The sequence below is a fragment of the Tursiops truncatus genome, chromosome 9, assembly GCF_011762595.2.
Source record: "Tursiops truncatus isolate mTurTru1 chromosome 9, mTurTru1.mat.Y, whole genome shotgun sequence".
Classification (NCBI taxonomy): Eukaryota; Metazoa; Chordata; class Mammalia; order Artiodactyla; family Delphinidae; genus Tursiops; species Tursiops truncatus.
The window spans coordinates 9,430,616-9,449,146 of NC_047042.1; the positions used below are offsets into that span (position 1 = coordinate 9,430,616).

Consider the following 18,531-nt stretch of genomic DNA (forward strand, 5'->3'; position numbering starts at 1 on the left):
TCTCAACCACTGTGCCACCAGAGAAGCCCCAAGACTGGGTTTCTTATACTTCAATCAAAACAACATATTGCAATGCAGTGAATGCAGCAGATGAGAGAATCTTGCTGTCTTCAATTAGCTAGATAGTAAAGAGATTTGCAAAATTTAAAAGGATGCTATGTTTCTCATAAACTTTTACTGTTTTGAAGAACATTATTTCTTCATAAAAATATGTTAATATGTAATGTGTTTTTTATGGTTATTAGAATGCATAAAGAAATATTTAAAAATTTTCTCAGTTTTAATTTCCAATGTGGTAACTACCGATAAGCATAATCTACATAAAATATTGAAGACTCTCTGGAGTCTTCAATAAATCTTAAGTGTGAAAATGGGTCCTTTTTTTTTCTTTTTCTTTTGGCCGCGCCTCACGAAATGTGGGATCTTAGTTCCCTGACCAGGGATTGAACCCGGGCCCTCGGCAGTGAGAGCTCAGAGTTCTAACCACCGGACTGCCAGGGAATTCCCAATAAATGGGTCCTAAGTCCAGAAAGTTTCAAAACCACTGCTCTAGGGCAATTTATCTGTTTGCCATTATTTACAATTCATTAGCGCCCATGCACTATGAAGATATATGTTAACGTGTAGATTTTAGGCCAGTAGAGATGCAAATCATTTCTATCCACTGGAAAAGATAATCTACATCATTCTGTAGGACACCAGCCAGCTTCATATCCCACCTAGCAATCTTACTCTGTTTTCTCAAAGTGTTGATAAATATCCAGTTTCTCCAAAAGCTTCTCCAAACTAGCTTTCTCATATCACTGGTTACTTTACTTAAAATGTATAAATGTTTCACATGTGTTCATTATATATTTGTATGAGTGTTATATTTTTAGTTTAAGATTATGCTTTGACAGACACTTAGGACACGTATACACGCTGGGTGTATACTACGCATACAATGTATATACTACACACAAATACATACGTATGTGTATATTTCACAGGATGGCACGCCAGATTCTCTACTCTGCGCCTAGCTCTTTCCATTTAATATTTGTGCATGCACCCACTTTACATTCTTGTCTTTTTGTATCTATGCACTTCACCTTGCATTTCACCCACGACTCCGTCATTAACAGGACAGACACCACCCGCAAGCGCTCGCATTTCCTCTTCTGACGCGCCAGCAAAAGGCTCCCGCCGTCCCGCCTGGGGCTCGGGACACCCAGTTGGGAACACAACCCAAAGACCACGTGACAAAAGCGAGGCTCACGTAATACTTGCCCGCGCTACACGTCTTCCGTCCGTTGCCAGCATGGCCACTAGGCGCCCTCAGTCCCGCAGCTCCGGGCTTTCTTGCGTTTATGGGCCCACGTCCGCTCCTCTGCGAGACCGCTCGGGAAGCCAGGGGCGGTGGGAGCGGGGCCCGCGTCAAGTCGGCTCAAACTCAGCCCAGCCGAGCCCTACCGCTGGGGCGAACTAGCGCGGACCGGAAGTTTCACGGGCGAGCTGGCTGCCGGAGCCCTAATCACAGCGCACCGGAAGTGGGCCCAGACCGGCGTCCGGGCCGCGCCCGCCGTGAGTGAGCTTCCCTCCGGCCAGCGACGCCATGGAGCCCGGGGCGGCGGAGCTGTACGACCAGGCCCTGTTGGGCATCCTGCAGCACGTGGGCAACGTTCAGGACTTTCTGCGTGTGCTCTTCGGCTTCCTCTACCGCAAGACGGACTTCTACCGCCTGCTGCGCCACCCGTCGGATCGCATGGGCTTCCCGCCGGGGGCCGCGCAGGCTCTGGTGCTGCAGGTAATGCGCGGCCGGCGGGAAGCTCGCGGTGGGGGGAGGCCGTGGGAGCCCCGACCCCGACCCCAGCGAGCGCGCCCCCGTAGTCCCCGACTCTCCGGGAGCCCAGACTCCTGTGAGACCGCCGCTCCGTTCGCTGCCGGCCTCAGTTCATCCTCTGGCGCTGCCCCGGACCAGCCTCCTGGGGCCGCGGCTTCAGCAGACATGCTCTTGGGGTATCAGGTATCAGTTTACTCCTTCCGTGCGAGAGGGGCTGGCTCTCGAGCAGCCTGGTACGACCGGGTGCACTTGGATATCAGAAGTAGTACATCGACGCTCAGGGCCAGGGTTAGCTCCCGCAGCGTGTAACCCCCTTCGAGGTGCCGGGGCCTGCCAGTCAGAGAATAAAAATAGTGCAGGCTAGACGGGGGAACGGGCGGCAGCACGGACACCTGCACCCCAGAACTGCGACGACTGGACGTGGAAGGGAGACTGTGTGATTGATGGGTGTGGTCCCCCTGTTCGAAGTGTGACTTTTCAGGTCAAAGACAGTCATAGTAGTACTTAATAAGTTTACATTTGAACATATATCTGTACATCCCAGGTTAAGTTTATTGTCTGTTTGAGGTACTAGTAATACTTATTCACTGACGTTGACAGGGTACTTGGAATGTAATAACCAAGAGTTTATGTACTGAATGTATTTATACTCTCAGCTGCCAGAAGCATTGGAGATACACTGGTAATGCAGATGGTTAAATAATGGTCTCTCTCCTTGGGATACTTATGCTCTAGTTAAGGAGGTAAAATACAGTAACAGAGAACCATGCAAGGCCAATTATGTGACAGAGCCCACTGGAAGGAAGGGAATAGAAATGATGGTTTGGAAATGGAGAAAAGTTTTATAGAGGAGGTGGGACTTTTTTTTTTAACATCTTTATTGGAGTATAATTGCTTTACAATGTTGTGTTAGTTTCTGCTGTATAACAAAGTGAATCAGCTATATGTATACATATATCCCCATATCCCCTCCCTCCTGTGTCTCCCTCCCACCCTCCCTATCCCACCCCTCTAGGTGGTCACAAAGCACCGAGCTGATCTCCCCGTGCGATGCAGCTGCTTCCCACTAGCTCTCTATTTTACATTTGGTAGTGTATATACGTCAGTGCTACTCGAAGAGGTGGGACTTGGATGGGATTGAAAGATGGTACTCAGTCAAGCATTGAGCCTGTTTCTAGGAACCTGAGAAGGTAGAAATGCTGGTGATAACCTCCTACGGTTCTGTAGCGTTTTACAGTTTATGAAGTGATTTCAAATGTTCATCTTCTGAAGACTTGCTACAAGCTGCAGGTTGGTCAGGTATTTTCCTCAGTGCCTGCATGAAGAAACAGAAGTTTACAATGTTTAACTACCAAAGATAACATGGTCAGGTGAGGAGTGAGGGTGGTATTCAATTTCAAGACTTAAGGCTGTTCCTCACCCTTGTAGTTGTTAGGTGCCATCTGAGTGATCAGAGAGCTGTGTGTCAGAGATGGTTTTTAGGAGGCCCTTATATCAAATTAATGCTTTCATGGAAGACTGTGAAATAGATAAGGTTGAATTTTATGTGGCAGATGAGGGTGCCAGTTCAGCAAGGTTAGGTGATTTGATGAAACTCATCATAGAGCTGGAACTCAAAACTTCATTTTTCGGATTCCAGATCTTTCTGTTCTATTATTTAGCCAATCCATTGTAGGTTGGGAACACTTTTGTCTAGGGTGATTTTTTTTTTTTTTTTTTTTTTGCGGTACTCGGGCCTCTCACTGTGGCCTCTCCCGTGGTGGAGCGCAGGCTCCGGACGCGCAGGCTCAGCGGCCGTGGCTCACGGGCCCAGCTGCTCCGCGGCATGTGGGATCTTCCCGGACCGGGGCACGAACCCGCGTCCCCTGCATTGGCAGGCGGACTCTCAACCACTGCGCCACCAGGGAAGCCCCTGTCTCGGGTGATCTTTTGCAGAAAAGATGTAAAGGAGAAAGGAACATTTACTGAGCACCTAGTATGTACCAGTTGTTATGTAATTTACATTCTAGGATGTTATTTATTTCTAACACAACCTGAAAGGTTGGTCTTTTCCCTTGTTTTACAGGTGAACTGACAGGTAATTCATGTAAGACACCTACCATGTTTCAGACACCCTTAAGGTTAAGACTTGGTGAACAGTTTAATAAAGTGGAGGTGGAGAGCAGGGCAGAGAGAGGGTTGGGATGGGCCAGAGGTGATCCAGGGTTTCAAACCTGGGCACTGTAATAATGATAATGCATTCACTGAACTGTCACCTGAGTTTAGGGGAAGAAGCTTAGTTGAATTGGAGATTGCAGGCAGAAGTCCCTTCCCACAGGCTGTTGAATTGTGGGGCTGGATTTTAAGGGAGGTAGAGGAATCTGAGTGGTTTGAAGGAGAGGAACTGAAGGTGGAGGATAGCCCTTTGGGGAAGGATCCCAGAGAAGGGATGGGAGAAGGAAGAGGCTGTGTGAGTGGGAGGGGGATGGAGGGAAGTGGGCAGGGCAGTAAGTTTCAGGGAAACCAAGGGGGACAGTTTCCAGCAGATGGTTAGGAGGGGTGTAGTGTTTTTTTAAAGTGGTTCTGAATCATCAGTATTGCCCAAGGAACTTTAAAAGAGCAGATATTCCCTGGGTATTTTGGTTGGGTAGATCAGGGTAAGTCCTGGGGAGCTGTTCTTTTATCCACAGAGGCATTTGGCAGTGGGGTGCTTGGGGGTCTCTTCAGAACTCAGGCAAAGAGGGTTTGGATGGGAGTATTGGGGTACTCAGTTCTGGAACCCAAAAGTTCTCCGTTGATATTTTGGGGTATGGGCTGTTGATGAGGTTTAAGCCGTCTCAGACTTTTCCTGCTCATTCTTAGGGCTTGCACAGTCTGAATGTACAGCTTGCCAGACCCTCAGCAGGAAAGATGCATGTAGAAATTGTATTCCACTCCATGATTTATTAGTATGTTTTAAGAAAACAATAATTTTGAATGACGTTCCATTCGTATCAGTGGATCCTCTGTGTTTATCCTGGAGTCCAGTTTGGCAAGCTTAGAGGTCCCCCCATGAGAGTCAGGAAAGCTGGCTCTATCTGTTCTGAGCTTGCTGGGAAGTCTTGGGAGAATCACTCTCCTCTCTGTCAGTTGAGAAGGTTGATTGGAGGTCAGGGACATCTCTTCCAGCTCCGCAGTCCAGGATTCTGAAATGAGTGCTGAGGTCAGTGGCGACATGAGAGGTGAAGCCAGGGGGCAGGCGGGGTGCTGAGTAAGCAGGGGTGGTGGGCGCCGCAGTGTAGTGAGGAACGTGAGGCCCAGGGTCCGAGGGAGGCCCCCGGCGTTTGGAGAGAGCCCCCCGGTGTTTGGAGAGAGCCCTTGCTGTTGCTTGTTTTCTGGAGTTAAGATGAAGATGTGTGGCGTCAGGAGGATGAATGGCTCTGAGGGCAATGGGTCTGGTGTCCGGTGTCACTGACGTGAGTATAAGAGGAGTGAGTCAGGGGCTCAGGTTCTCAGAAGAAGTGGAGAGAGATATTGCTTCCAGTTTTTAGCCTTAGAGCTTTACTTATCTTCCTCTGCCTACATCTCCTTTCAGTGTTTGGTGTGTTTCCTGTATAATTTTTTACTTTCTTCTTTCACTGGCAGGACCTTGGGCAGGTTACCCTCTCCGAGCTTAGTTTTCCATTATCTTTGAAATGTCAGTGCTGTCTTCCTCATGGCGTTTTCACGAGGGTTTTGAGAGAATGTCTGTAAAAACATTGGCATAGTCAGTAACTTCTTTGGTTCTGTCTTCCTGCCCAGTGCACGCAACAGTTATTTAGCACTTGTCTGCATTCTAGCCCTTTGGAAACTGACTCCTACACACGTTAAAACATTTTTATTTTATTAAGACTGTTTTTTAGAGTAGTTTTAGGTTCAGAGCGAAATGGAAGGGAACGTACAGAGATTTCTCATGTCCCCCCTGCCCACCCCCGCCTCCCCCAGCGTCCCCTATACCAACAGCTGCCACCAGAGTGGTGCATTTCTTACAGTTGATGGACTTACATTGACATATCATAGTCACCTAAACCCACAGTTTACTTCAGGGTTCACTCTTACTGTTCATTTTACGGGGTTTGGACAAATGTGTGATGGCATGTAATCCTCATTATGGTACCACACGAAGTATTTTCACTGCCCTAAAAAAATCCTGTGCGCTCTACCTGCTGCCTCCAACCTCCCTCCCTGCATCCTCTGGCAACCACTGGTCTTTTTATTGTCTTTAAAAGTTTGCCTTTTCCACAGTGTCATAGTGTATGGAATCATACACTGTGTAGCCTTTTCAGATTGGTTTCTTTTACTAATATGCACTTAAGGTTCTTCCATGTTTTTTCATGGCTTAATAATAGCTCATTTCTTTCATCACAGAATAATATTCCATTGTCTGGATGTACCACAATTTGTTTATCCATTCACCTGCTGAAGGATATCATGGTTGCTTCCGAGTTTTGGCAATTATGAATAAAGTTGCTATACACAATCCGTGTACAGGTTTTTGGGTGGACATATTTTCAACTCCTTTGGGTAAATACCTTGGAGCGAGGTTGCTGGATTGAATGTAAGGGTCTTCTCCCACCCACTTTTCAAGGTGGATCTCCCAGCTTTCCTGTCTCCGGGAGGAGATACCATAGGATATATCTCCTGATGACCCTTCCTCCTGTCATTCCCTCTGGAAGGTGTGCCTTTCATTCAAGGTCTGATGCAGAGCGCCTTCTTCCAAGAAACTTCCTTAGCTCTCTTTCACCGGAAATGCTCGTTTGCACCCTCATTCTGATGGCATCACATGTATTCGTCACAGCCTCTTCCTGTCAGAGTTGTCACATCTGGGTCTGTCCTGGCTGCACTTCAGGGTTATGTACGCCCTTGAATGGTGCATACAAAAGGCCATTTTCTTGTGCACTTTTTGGATGGAGAGTCCCAGCACTTTTGTGGGTGTGACTGTGGCCCCGAAAAGATTAATGACTGCTCCACACACCAGAAAGTGGAGTTCTTCGAGGTTGGGAGCTGTCATTTGGATTTTGGGTGCCCCTTGCACATTGTAGGCACATCATGGATGTTTGTTGAATTCCCAGGCTAAGACCCGCACCTTCCCGCAGCTCATGCAGTGTGGGAAGATAGCAGCAGTCCAGTGAGCCGGCTTGTATTTTGTGGATTGAAATTCAACTAATTCCCATCTTCTCTTCTTTCGTCTGAGTTGTTGGTGCCTTTACAGCTCTCAGTACCAGGACAGCGTGTTCTTTGCGTTTTGAACAAGGCTCTCTGGGGCTATAAAAGTAATGACAGGTGAGACCATTTAGTTATGCATCATTTAGACTTGAAAGTTGGCCTCATAGGCGTGTAAATATTTTGAGCCTTGGCTTGTAAAGGTTTCACTTCCACTGATTTTGGAACTCCCCTTTAAAGATTGTTTTCCTAGCGGCATTTGGTGAAGTTGAAGTGCATTTCCATTTTGCCAATGGGAACATTTTTTTAGTCTACTGCTTTTTCATTCTTTATTTACCAGATTTTGCTGTATTTCTGCAGAATGTGTGGTACAGTACTGGGCGGGTGAACTCATTGCAGGATTGCTGTTTGATTTTAGGTATTCAAAACCTTTGACCGCATGGCCCGTCAGGATGATGAAAAGAGGAGGAAGGAGCTGGAGGAGAAGATCAGGAGGAAGGAAGGGGAGGAGGCCGCGGCCGAGCAGGAGCCAGTCCCAGCCCCGGTTCAGGAGGTGGAGGTTGACTCCACCACAGACTCAGGCGGCCCTCAGGAGCCCCCCGGCCCGCAGGACGCCGTGCAGGAAGTGGCCCACCGCGCCAGGGAGGCAGAGCCACCAGGAGCGGATGCTGGCGCTGCTGAAGTCCCAAGGAGCCCGCCAGCTCTTCCCAAGTAAGAATTTCTACTTTGTGGCTTCTTTCTTTTCTTTTCTTTTTTTCATCATGGTTTATGACAAGATATTGAATATAGCTCCCTGTGCTATACAGTAGGGCCTTGTTGGTTATCGATTTTATACATGGCAGTGTGTATCTGCTAATCCCAGACTCCTAACTTATCCCCACCTCCCTTTCCCCTTTGGTAACCATAAGTTTGTTTTCTGTGTCTGTGGGTCTGTTTCTGTTTTGTATATAAGTTCATTTGTATCTTCTTCTTTTTTTTTTTTAAGATTCCATATATAAGTGTTATCATATGATATTTGTTTTTCTCTGGCTTACTTCACTTAATATGATAATCTCTAGGTCCATCCATGTTGCTGCAAATGGCATTATTTTGTTCTTTTTTATGGCTGAGTAGTATTCCATTGTGTGTGTGTGTGTGTGTGTGTGTGTGTGTGTGTGTGTTTGTATCTCACATCTTCATCCATTCATCTGTTGATGGACCCTTACGTTGCTTCCATGTCTTGCCTGTTGTAAATAGTGCTGTAGTGAACACTGGGGTGCATATATATTTTCAGATTAGAGTTTTCTCTGGGTATATGCCCAGGAGTGGTATTGCTGAATCATACGGTAACTCTATTTTTAGTTGTTTAAGGAACCTCCATACTGTTCTCCATAGTGGCTGCACCAATTTACATTCACACCAGCAGTGCAAGAGGGTCCCTTTCCTCCACACCTTCTCCAGCATTTGTTATTTGTAGAGTTTTTAAATGACGGCTATTCTGACCTGTGTGAAGTGATACCTCACTGTAGTTTTGATTTGCATTTCTCTAACAATTAGTGATTTGAGCATGTTTTCACGTGCCTACTGGCCATCTGTATGTCTTCTTTGGAGAAATGTCTATTTAGGTCTTCTGCCCATTTTTCATTTGGGTTATTTGCTTTTTTATTATTGAGTTGTGTGAGTTATTTGTATATTTTGAGAATTAAGCCCTTGTTGGTTGCATTGTTCGCAAATATTTTCTCCCATTCCTTAGGTTGTCTTTTCGTTTTGTTTATGGTTTCCTTTGCTCTGAAGAAGCTTATAAGTTTGATTACGTCCTATTTGTTTATTTTGCTTTTGTTCCTTTTGCCTTGGGAGACTGACCTAAGGAAACATCGCTAGTTTTATGTCAGAGGTGGCCTCTTTCTTGCTTGACATCTGGTGGTTGGGTTTGTCCCTAAGTGGGTCTTACTTGGTAACACACTGACTCTATTTCAGCATTTAGTTAGCTCTTCATGTTTGCAAACTGCCTTACAGTGTGTAGGATGGGAGGTCAGGTGGTTTCAGTATTCTTCCTTTTTCTCTCTATAGGGTAAGGTAATAATCTGCCCACAGTCAAACAGCCAGTTAAGAGCTAGACCAGAGTTAGAGCGCTGGGCTCATAGAGTTATGCATTCCCGTGAGACCTGCCTCTCTGTGTGTCTTGACTCTGTTTTTTCCCTGCAGGAGCGACTGCTGGGACATGGGCCCACAGTCCTCTTGGTCTGACGTACACCCGAAGAGGTTGTCTGGAATGGGGGACTGCGGACCCAGAGTCCCCTCAGAGCCTGCCACTTAGTAAATGTATTACCTTGGGCAAGCTGCATCACCTCTCTGTGTCTCAGTTTTCTCCTTTGTAAAGCGGAGGTGATAATAACAGCACCTCCCTCAGAGGCTGTTGTGAATATTGAATGAGCCAAGGGTCATGCAGCTGATGAGTGGTAGGGCTTAGATCAAGCCCTGTGCTGTACTTGTCCTCACTTTTCAGGAGTTCTGCTTCCTGGTGCTTCCCTGCCCCTGTTTGGGTGAGAAGAGCTGATGCCTCCTTGTGTATGAGCTGTGGCAGTGTCTGAAAGACAGCATGCTGCTCCTGGCCTGCTCTGTTCTTAGGCGAATTTGCTGTCTTCCCTCTTTCATGGGACTGTTCCCTGCCCTCTCCTGGGTTTTCTCTCCCCCTTGGCCCTTCTCTGACTAAACTTCCCTTCTGTTCTTCCCTCTCCTTGCAGTCTCCCTCTAACCTGTTTTGGGGACTCTTTGAATGTAGTTCCTAGTTAATGAAGCAAAGTGAACAACTTGGAGTGGCATAAAATGCGGAGTAGGGGGAAAATAAACTTTGTGGAGATAGGTTGGGGCAAGGCTGCAGAGTCTCAAAGTCCAAGTTCGACTGCATGGAGGGTCGGTGCCCCTAACCCCCTGTTGTTCAAGGGGGGTTAACTGTACATGCAGAGAAAAAGCCCAGAAGGAAATACATTATGAAATAGTGGTGGAATTGTGAGTGTTTTTCATTGCCATCGTTGTCCCTTACTGTATTTTCTAATTTTTCTACAATGAACTATACACTTTGCTTTACTAATTTTTTTGCATTCTTTTTATAATTTCTAAAAACTCTATTGAAAGGGGGGATTTGTTTTTAATTCCTGAGTAATAGATTAGAGTAGCTGCCTTGTTATCTTGTAGAGACCCTATTTTTTATTCTTGGACCAATGAGTTGTATTCCAGGTTAGTATCAGCGTTAGTTTTACTAGTCCTGCCGTGGTGTAAGCATAGACTGAAGACTTGGGTGTGTTCCAGGAAACCTTAGTTTGGTGCTGCAGGCTCAACGCTTCCATGGACTGAACCTTCTCAGCCTTCAGGTATTCACTGGTTTTCTATGAACAAAACAAGAAATTGTGGTCCACATCTCTCTAGTTCCATCTGAAAGGCTGTTCTGTGGCAGATCTGAAATGGAACATGAAAGCCATCCTTATCTTTGTTGTAGCTTTTGTGGCCCCCCAAGTCGCTCCAGTCAGTGCCCAGAATTGCTTATCCTATAAACTGTAGATCTGGGGGTTCTGTTAATTAAATAACTTAAGATAGTTGTTCTTCAGGTGACCACACAGAAGCACTGCCTTTGTGGGGCACCCTGTCCAAAAACCAGTTACATACCTAGAATCTGGGTCTGACGTTGCTGACTTCTGATTACTCCTGCTTGCTACCCATTTGCTGGTGGTTCTGCCCAGGATTAGGCAGTGGTGATGGCAACTTCGCTCCATCTACAGGCAAATCACACTTTGGAGTCAACCCCCTGTCCCCAGCCTAGGCCCTGCCAACCGTGGGTTAAAGTTTTTGAAGTGTACATTTTCATTTATACATAAAATAAAGTACAGATTTTTACACATAAAGCCACATGCCACCACCCTAGTGCTCAAAGTGCCCAGTTTTATTCCTTAGAGATGAGAGAATTTGGGTACACAAAAATTTCCTTGACCATACAAGATAGCTTTGAGAGGTGCACATACTCTGCAAAGGAGCTTCACAGTTTATGAGTTATCCGTAGTGAAGATATTGTAAAAAGTGCTGCTTAGAGCCCCAGTGTTTATATTGTACTTGACCCAGTGATCTGTGCTCAAAGGACTTCTAGGGAGCTGGGAAGCTTTCAGAAATGCTGATGACATTACTAGTGCTGTGGAAGGAGAGAGGGATGCAAAACCAACAGCATCAACGTCCTAATCCCTAAGTCGGGCACCTCTCAGAGCTGTTGGTGGGGTTTGCTTCTTGGGTTCCATCTGTGTCTGGTCCCGCTTCGGTGGCCATAGGTCCTGCAGTTTCCCTCTCGATCTGCAGGTGTCGCTGTAGGCAAAACAGTGATAACTGCATTTGCTTGTGCTGGGATGCACAAGCAAAATGTACAAAAGGCTGTGCCACCTCTGGCTTTTGCCCTTGTAAATCACAAACAGGATTCTTTAAAAAGAAGGAAAGAAAGTAGCACTGAGAGTAAATTACAGTTGGCGCTGAACAACACAACCTTGAACTGCACACATCCACCTATACATGGATTTTTTCCCGTAGTAAACGGTACAATACCACAGAATCTGTGGTTGGTTGAATCGTGGATGTGGAACTGTGGATACAGAGGAGCCGCTCCTGCGCTGTCGGTGTTGAATGGTGGTACATGCCCTGAGTCCCTCCCGAGCTACCCCTCTGTCCTGCACAGGGAAGCAGACAGCAGGGCCTCGTGAGAAGGGCGTGTCATGGAACTACTTGATGTGTTGACCCATCTGGTGAAGTCCTGGTAGAACAAGGGTGTGTTAGAAAGCTGCTCAGTGCTTTCTTTTATTTTGGGTGGCATGGCCTTTGTGTCCAGCTGTTACAGGGATCTATCTTAGGAAAGGGATGGTGTAGTTTGGAAGAGAAGTTTCAGATTTCTAATAGTATCCTCAGCAAATGCTTCATCTTCATCACACCTGGTTCGTTTACCCCAAGCACAGCACTGTTCACATTCTTCAGTGCTCTTGTCCATGCAGCAAGGCCTTCCAGCGCCTCTGTCCCTCTGCTCCCTGCCACAGGTAACTGCGTCTCCTCTGAGCCTGGGTTTCATCTTACATCTGTTTATGGCTAGTTCTTACATCTTTCATTTTTGGGGCAGAGACTTACTCAGCCCCTCTCAGCTCCCAGCTGTGTGTTAGGTGAGCATCCGATGCGTGCTGAGTTCATTCCTTAGTGCCTCTCCTTTGGTTCTACTCACCCATGTCTCGTGATGTCTGTGGCTTAGATGTCCCTTAGGCAGGCTGTCACAAGAGCCAGAAAGGTGCTGCTCTCTGCTGGGGCATCCTTTCTGTGCGCAGTCATGCTGCCTGAGAGCTGGCTTCCTGGATTTGTCTCTAAATGGGGTCCTTCCTTTGTTGGTCCCTGCTTTTTCAGGTGCCCGTTGCAGGAGGCCCTTTGATAGAGTCACGTGGACATACCGGAATGCTACCCCAAATACCCACCCTGTTGGCTTATGGTGAAGATTGACTGAGGTCAGTGTGTAAGACCTGGTGAGCAGGATTCCTGGCGCATAGTGAGCCCTCAAGTAGGTACGAGCTGTTCTCAGTATTGCTTTTCTTAACTTAAACAAGAACAAACTGTTTTTCTTCCTCATTATGCTCAGTGTAGACTATTTGGAAAATAAAGATAAGTGTGTAAAGAAGAGAAAACGTCCTACCACTCCCTATTAACTTTCTGGGATATTTCTACAGTTTTTTCTATGCATATAAACATGTGCGTGGGTGTGTTTGAGCGCGCGCGCGCGCACACACACACACACACACACACACACACACACACACACACACACACAACAAAGTATGCTTATAACATTGTCTTACACTGTGGCTTCTGTTTTGCTGAACATTGTATGCTGAGCGGTTCCTGCATCCCTTTTGCTGATTTTGAATTCATGTTGTACACTGTTGAGTGTTGTGTGCCCAAGAGGTTCTTTTGCTCAGATGAGGTTGTTGGCTGTAATCATGCACTCAAGAGAATAGTAAACAGAAAGCCAGCAGTCCAGGGATGTCTGCCAGCTTTCCCCCACTGGGGCTCTGCTGGGCCTGCCGGCCTCAGGGTCTGTTTTCAGTCTCATCTGTTATAGAAGCTGTTCTTTCACCCAATTCGCCCTGAAACTGCCCCTTCTCTAAGGAACCTCAGGTGTAAGTGGCCTCAGGGATTTGATTTAAATCACAGATGAGGAAAGGTTGTTTGTTAGAAGTATTTTTTTTCCTCTAGAAGCATTGTGTTTTTGTTTTCATTTTGCAGTTCATTTCTAGCTTATAGGCTTCATTTTTAGAAGAGATTGGCCTGTATATCTTACAGCGATGACTTATGTTGAGTTGGTTGGATACTGAAGCCGGATGGTAAAAATGACCTGGCGTCCTAGCCTGTGAGAGTGAGCATGTTTTTGGGCCGGAGGAGGAGGCCAGTGAGACTCCCCCAGGGTACTCTTCCCCCTGGGAAGTGTGTACTTCCAGATGCCAGAGCCCAGTCGGCTTCCTTTTAACAGATGGAGAAATGGAGATGAACAGTGGTGAAGTGCTTTGCTTGAAACCGTAGTTAGAAAGGAGGGCCAGAGTCATGGGGAACTGAAGCAGTTCCCAGTGCGCTTAGAGGCCCAGACATGGGTATGTTCGCTTTGCTGTTGTTAAGAAAAAGGAACTATTACCAGAACTATCTAAGAGATACTTTTCAAAACTAACACAACCAGTATCTAATTGAATATTTTTCTATGTCACTAAAGAAGTATAACTTTTTATGCTAGCTTTTTTTTTCTTTTCCTATTGAAAAAAAAGGTATATGCACCTTGTGGAAAATGTATTAGGTTGAATTTAAATACAAAGGTGAGTAGACAGAAGAATGCAGTGAATCCGCGTGTACTCACTGCCAACCCTGTGAAGTACACCCGGCCACTTCTCCCCCTCCTGTGTTATTCAGAAGCAAATTCTACCTCATCATTTCATCTGTAAATGTTTTCAACCAGTGTTTAAACTTCCAGTTTTCTCATAATGTCATAATTTTTTAAAAAAAAGTTTACATCTATAATAAGGCTCCAACCACATATCACTTTGTAGCTGACTCTCTGTTTCTCTTGCTTTTATTCTCTCAAAATTTATTTGTTAAGAAAAAAATCAGGTTGTTGGTATGTTGAGTTTCCCACTCTCTGACTGTTACGTGGTGTAGTAAATTGGCAGTTGGATTTAGGGTCAATACTTTTGAAAGTTATAAGCCTGTGTAATGAAAGTGAATTCTCCCTAAAGGCAGCCATTGTGCGTACTTTTGTAAAAGTTTTCTGTTTTATAAACTTTTTATTTTTCATATTCGTTTATGTATATGTTCTCTGTTGTATACAATATGCTGTGTGTGGACTTCTAGTTACATCCCCCCGAGCAGCTGACAAGCAGCTAACAAGGAGGCAGTCTCCCTGTTGCCAGGTGCCATTTTTCCTGCTGTGCGTTGTATCTGTCCTCACATCTGTGGGGCTTTAAGATGCTGATTCCTGGGCCTGCCCCTGGAGATCAGATTTAACTGGCCCAGGTGCGACCATGTGTCAGGATTTTCAGAAGCTTCCCAGGTGACTCTGGCTGTAACCAAGAGTCAGACTTGACTACAGTCTTTCTCTCGACTCCCTCAGAGTTCTATCCTGTGGATGTGGTGTCATTATTTAGTGAGTCTCCACAGGCAGTGTTATTAGGTTGTTTCCAATCTACTGCGGTCACAAATGATGCTGCAGTGACTGTGCTGTATGTGTTTCTTGGAACATGTGTATGAATATCTGTTGGACGAATTCCCAGAACAGGAATTACTGGGTCAAAGGGTATGAAGTGTGTAATTTTGATGGATGTTGCTAAAGTGGCCCCAGAGAGATTGTACCAGTTTGTTCTCTCACTGCCAGGCTGTCTGATGGTGGGTACCTGACCCACCCCAGGTGCCAGCCAGCATCCCTAACCCATTTCTTGGCTGCTCTTACTTTTGCTTCATTGGTTTTATTTGAAATGCCATTCACTGTGACGTATGTTGGGTTCTGATTGGCTCTGTGTATGTTTCTGTGTTTTTTTCCTTTTCTATTCCATTTATTCATAGATACTAAACCATTTGTTCTATTTGTTTGCCAGTACCAAGCTGTTTTATTTACCATAGCTTCATTATGATACATTTTAATACTTGGTGGGACTAGTGTTTAATCCCTTGCCCCCAGACTTTTCTGGAAACTTTTTCCATGTGAAAATTCTGTTGAAGTTTTCATTGGGAATACATTAAATTTATGTTTTGAATTAGAGAGAAATGACAGGTTTACATTCTTGAGTCTTTCTGTCTAAGAACAGGGTGTATTTTATTTATTCAAGTCTTGTTTTATGTTCTTCTGTAGAATTTTAATGTTTTTATTCAATAAGCCCTGTACACCGATACTGAATTCTCTATTTTCTGGTAGTTTCTCTGTTGATTTTCTTGGATTTTCTAGGAATATAGACTCTTCAGTTTTTATTATAGTATTTTAGTGACAAGTATATTTAGTAATAAATACATTTTTAATATTTTGAATTTTAAATGTAACTTCATTTTTTTTCTCCCTCTCAAAATGTGTTGCCCCGAGCACCTGGAAGGATGGAGCTGACACTAGCTGCAGAGGGAAGGGGTCGGGGGCGGCTGGTTCTGAGGCTGACAGGTTAGCCTTTGGCCACAGCGGTGTCTCCGGGGTCCGAGAAGCTGTGAGCCATGTAGGTGGAGTCCGAGGGGAGCAGGACTGGAGGTGGGAGTTTGAAAAACATCGGCATATCAGTGGGTTTAAAGGCACAGACTGGATGAGGTCACCGAGGCAGTGAGTGTATATGGAGAAGAGGTCCAAGGATTGAGAGCCGGGGGGTCGTACATGAGGTGAGGGGCCGTCTGCCTCGGGGGCCAGGAGAGCGGGGTGTGTGACCTGGGGGAGCAGGCCCGAGCAAGGCAACCAGGAGAGTGTCCTGTCACGCGGGAGGAGGCCAGTGGTGACACGCGCTGCACCGTCACATGCGCTGTTACTTCACCCTTCGCTTGCTCCCTGCAGCCGTCCAGCCCTGAAGTCCTCAGCTCGCTCATCACCCCTTTCCTTTGGGATACACTCCTGACCTGTCCTCTGGTTTCTGTTTCTGCTGTTGGCTCACCTTGTGGCGGGTGCTTCTCTGGCCTCTGGCTCAGACTGCACCCTTGTCTCTGGCCCCGGGTGGCGGCTCCCGTGTGTGTCCCCGTGTAAACTGCCTATTTTGTATCTAGTTCTCTCACCGGGGAAACCAGGAGGAGGGCAGTCGGCAGAAAGTGCAGCTTTTCTGTTACTGTGTGCACCTTGGTCTATTTATCTTGTCCACTGTGTGTCCAGTGCCTGGAACGTCCCTGGCGGCATAGTTGGCACTTAGTAACCAGCTGAGTGAGTGTGTGATTCAAATTAAAAGTCATGTGAAAAAATGATAAACCTTTGAATTTTAACATATCTAATGAATTCCATTCTCCAGTAACATTCAGTTTTTCTTGAATTTTCATAGTTAGGGCTTTCACATCTTCTATGTACTGTTCATCCCTGTCTTCTTTTAGGGCAACTCAGTGTTCTGTAAACTCCCTAATTGAGTCCTGTGTGGTCATAGAGCCCTGAGGCCTCTATCGTTTCCCTGTCTCTGTACTGAAGGGCCAGACACTCAGCTTCCCTAGTGGTGAAGAACCCTCTAGGGACAGAGCCCGGGACTGGGAGTCAAGAGCCCTGGTGTGAGCAGGCCTTGGGCCCTGTAGGCTGTACTGCAAGGGAGTGGGAGCAGGCCTGAGTTTTTTGTCTCTTTTTCTTAAGCCAGGGAACCTGCCCTCCTGTGGGTAAGTGGAGTCCTGGGAAGGCCTCTGCGTACAACAGGTGAGGGCTCAGCAGTTGGCTGACGTAGGGCTGCGAGGCACGGGTGGCTTCATCTCCAGGCTCACTTTGAGAACCCCTGGAGAAGGATGTCTGGGATGGCTCAGCTCTGAATCCTGTGTGTCTGGTTGGTTGTGAGCCTGGGTTCTGAGTATCTCTCGAGGGTCAGGTCCGTGGCTTCGACAATGTGATGGAATGGGGCCAGTCCTTAGCTGAGCAAGGGCCACCACGTGTTCTCGCATATAGCCCTCAAGGTCCATTTATTTTGTGGTCTCTAAAGAAAACTTTCATTTTTAGATAATTAAGATCTGCCCCCAAAAGTTGCAAAAATCATGCACAGGACCCCATACATCCTTCTCCCAGCATGCCAGATGTCTGTGCCTCCTGTAACCCGGGGCTGCTGTGAGCGCATCTGAAGACCTTGTTCCAGTTTCATCCATTGTTCCAGTAGTGTCCTTTCTCCCGGGCCAGCGTTGCATCCGTTGTCGTCACTGCATTATGGGCACGTCTCGTCAGTCTCCTCTATCTGGCACAGTTTCTTAGTCTTGTCTCTCATGACCTTGACCCTTTTAAGGAGTACTGACTTCTTTTTTTCCTTGGTAGAATGTCTCTCAGCGTGGTTGTGTCTGATGTTTCCTTGTGACTGGCTAAGGCTGCCGCAGTGGCTGCTTTTCTTCTGTGCTAAAGAGTTGCTATTTTCCCTTTTGTGATTAATAAGTGTCTTGTGTGGAGATACTTTGAGACTCTAAATATCTTGTTTCTTCTCATACTTTGCCCACTAATCTTAGCAACCATTGATTATTCTTGCCTGAAACAGTTATTGCTGTGGTGTCTGCCAAATTGCGATTTCCTGTTTATATCCTTCTTTCTACATTTATTAATTGGGATTATACTGCTAGGAATGGCTTTTCTTTCTCCTCCACTCACTCACTCATTCATGCACTTGTTTGTGTGTGTCATTGTGTCCTTACAGATGTTGACTACATAGTTATGGCCCCACTGTCTTGGGTTGTTGCTCAGGGTGCCCTTCAAATGGGCTTGTCCTTTTGACATGTTCACATCGTTTTTTGAGCACTCCTCTGTGTGCTTGCGCCACAAGATGTTCCATGTCATCCTGCTGTGAAGTCGGCTTTTTCTCCAAGTGGCCTTCGCTTTTTTTCTTAAATTTAAATTTATTTATTTATTTTTGGCTGCGTTGGGTCTTCGTTGCTGCGTGTGGGCTTTCTCTAGTTGAAGTGAGCGGGGGCTACTCTTCGCTGTGATGCGCGGGCTTCTCATTGCGGTGGCTTCTCTTGTTGTGGAGCACGGGCTCTAGGTGTGCAGGCTTCAGTAGTTGTGGCATGCGGACTCAGTAGTTGTGGCTTGCGGGCTCTAGAGCGTAGGCTCAGTAGTTGTGGCACGTGGGCTTCAGTAGTTGTGGCTCGCGGGCTCTAGAGCACAGGCTCAGTAGCTGTGGCGCACGGGCTTAGTTGCTCCTAGGCATGTGGGATCTTCCTGGACCAGGGCTCGAACCTGTGTCCCCTGCATTGGGAGGCGGATTCTTAACCACTGCTCCACCAGGGAAGTCCCCAGCCTTGGCTTTTGATTGGGGAATGGTCTGAAATCAAGGATCTGGGCACCAGGTGTGCTGTCGCTGCTGGTGTCCTGGCTTCTAGGCCTGTTTTATGCCCATTTC

At 46.4% G+C, this 18,531-nt stretch overlaps 1 protein-coding gene across 1 annotated transcript in view; it reads left to right on the forward strand.

The window, feature by feature from the left end:
* Positions 1-1,594: 1,594 nt before the first annotated feature.
* Positions 1,595-18,531, forward strand: part of NUDCD3 (NudC domain containing 3) — a 73,111-nt gene continuing 56,174 nt past the window's right edge. The window contains exons 1-2 of the mRNA XM_033862850.2: positions 1,595-1,786; positions 7,401-7,693. Coding sequence (XP_033718741.1) covers positions 1,595-1,786; positions 7,401-7,693 — 485 coding nt within the window. The remainder of the gene's footprint in view (positions 1,787-7,400; positions 7,694-18,531) is intronic.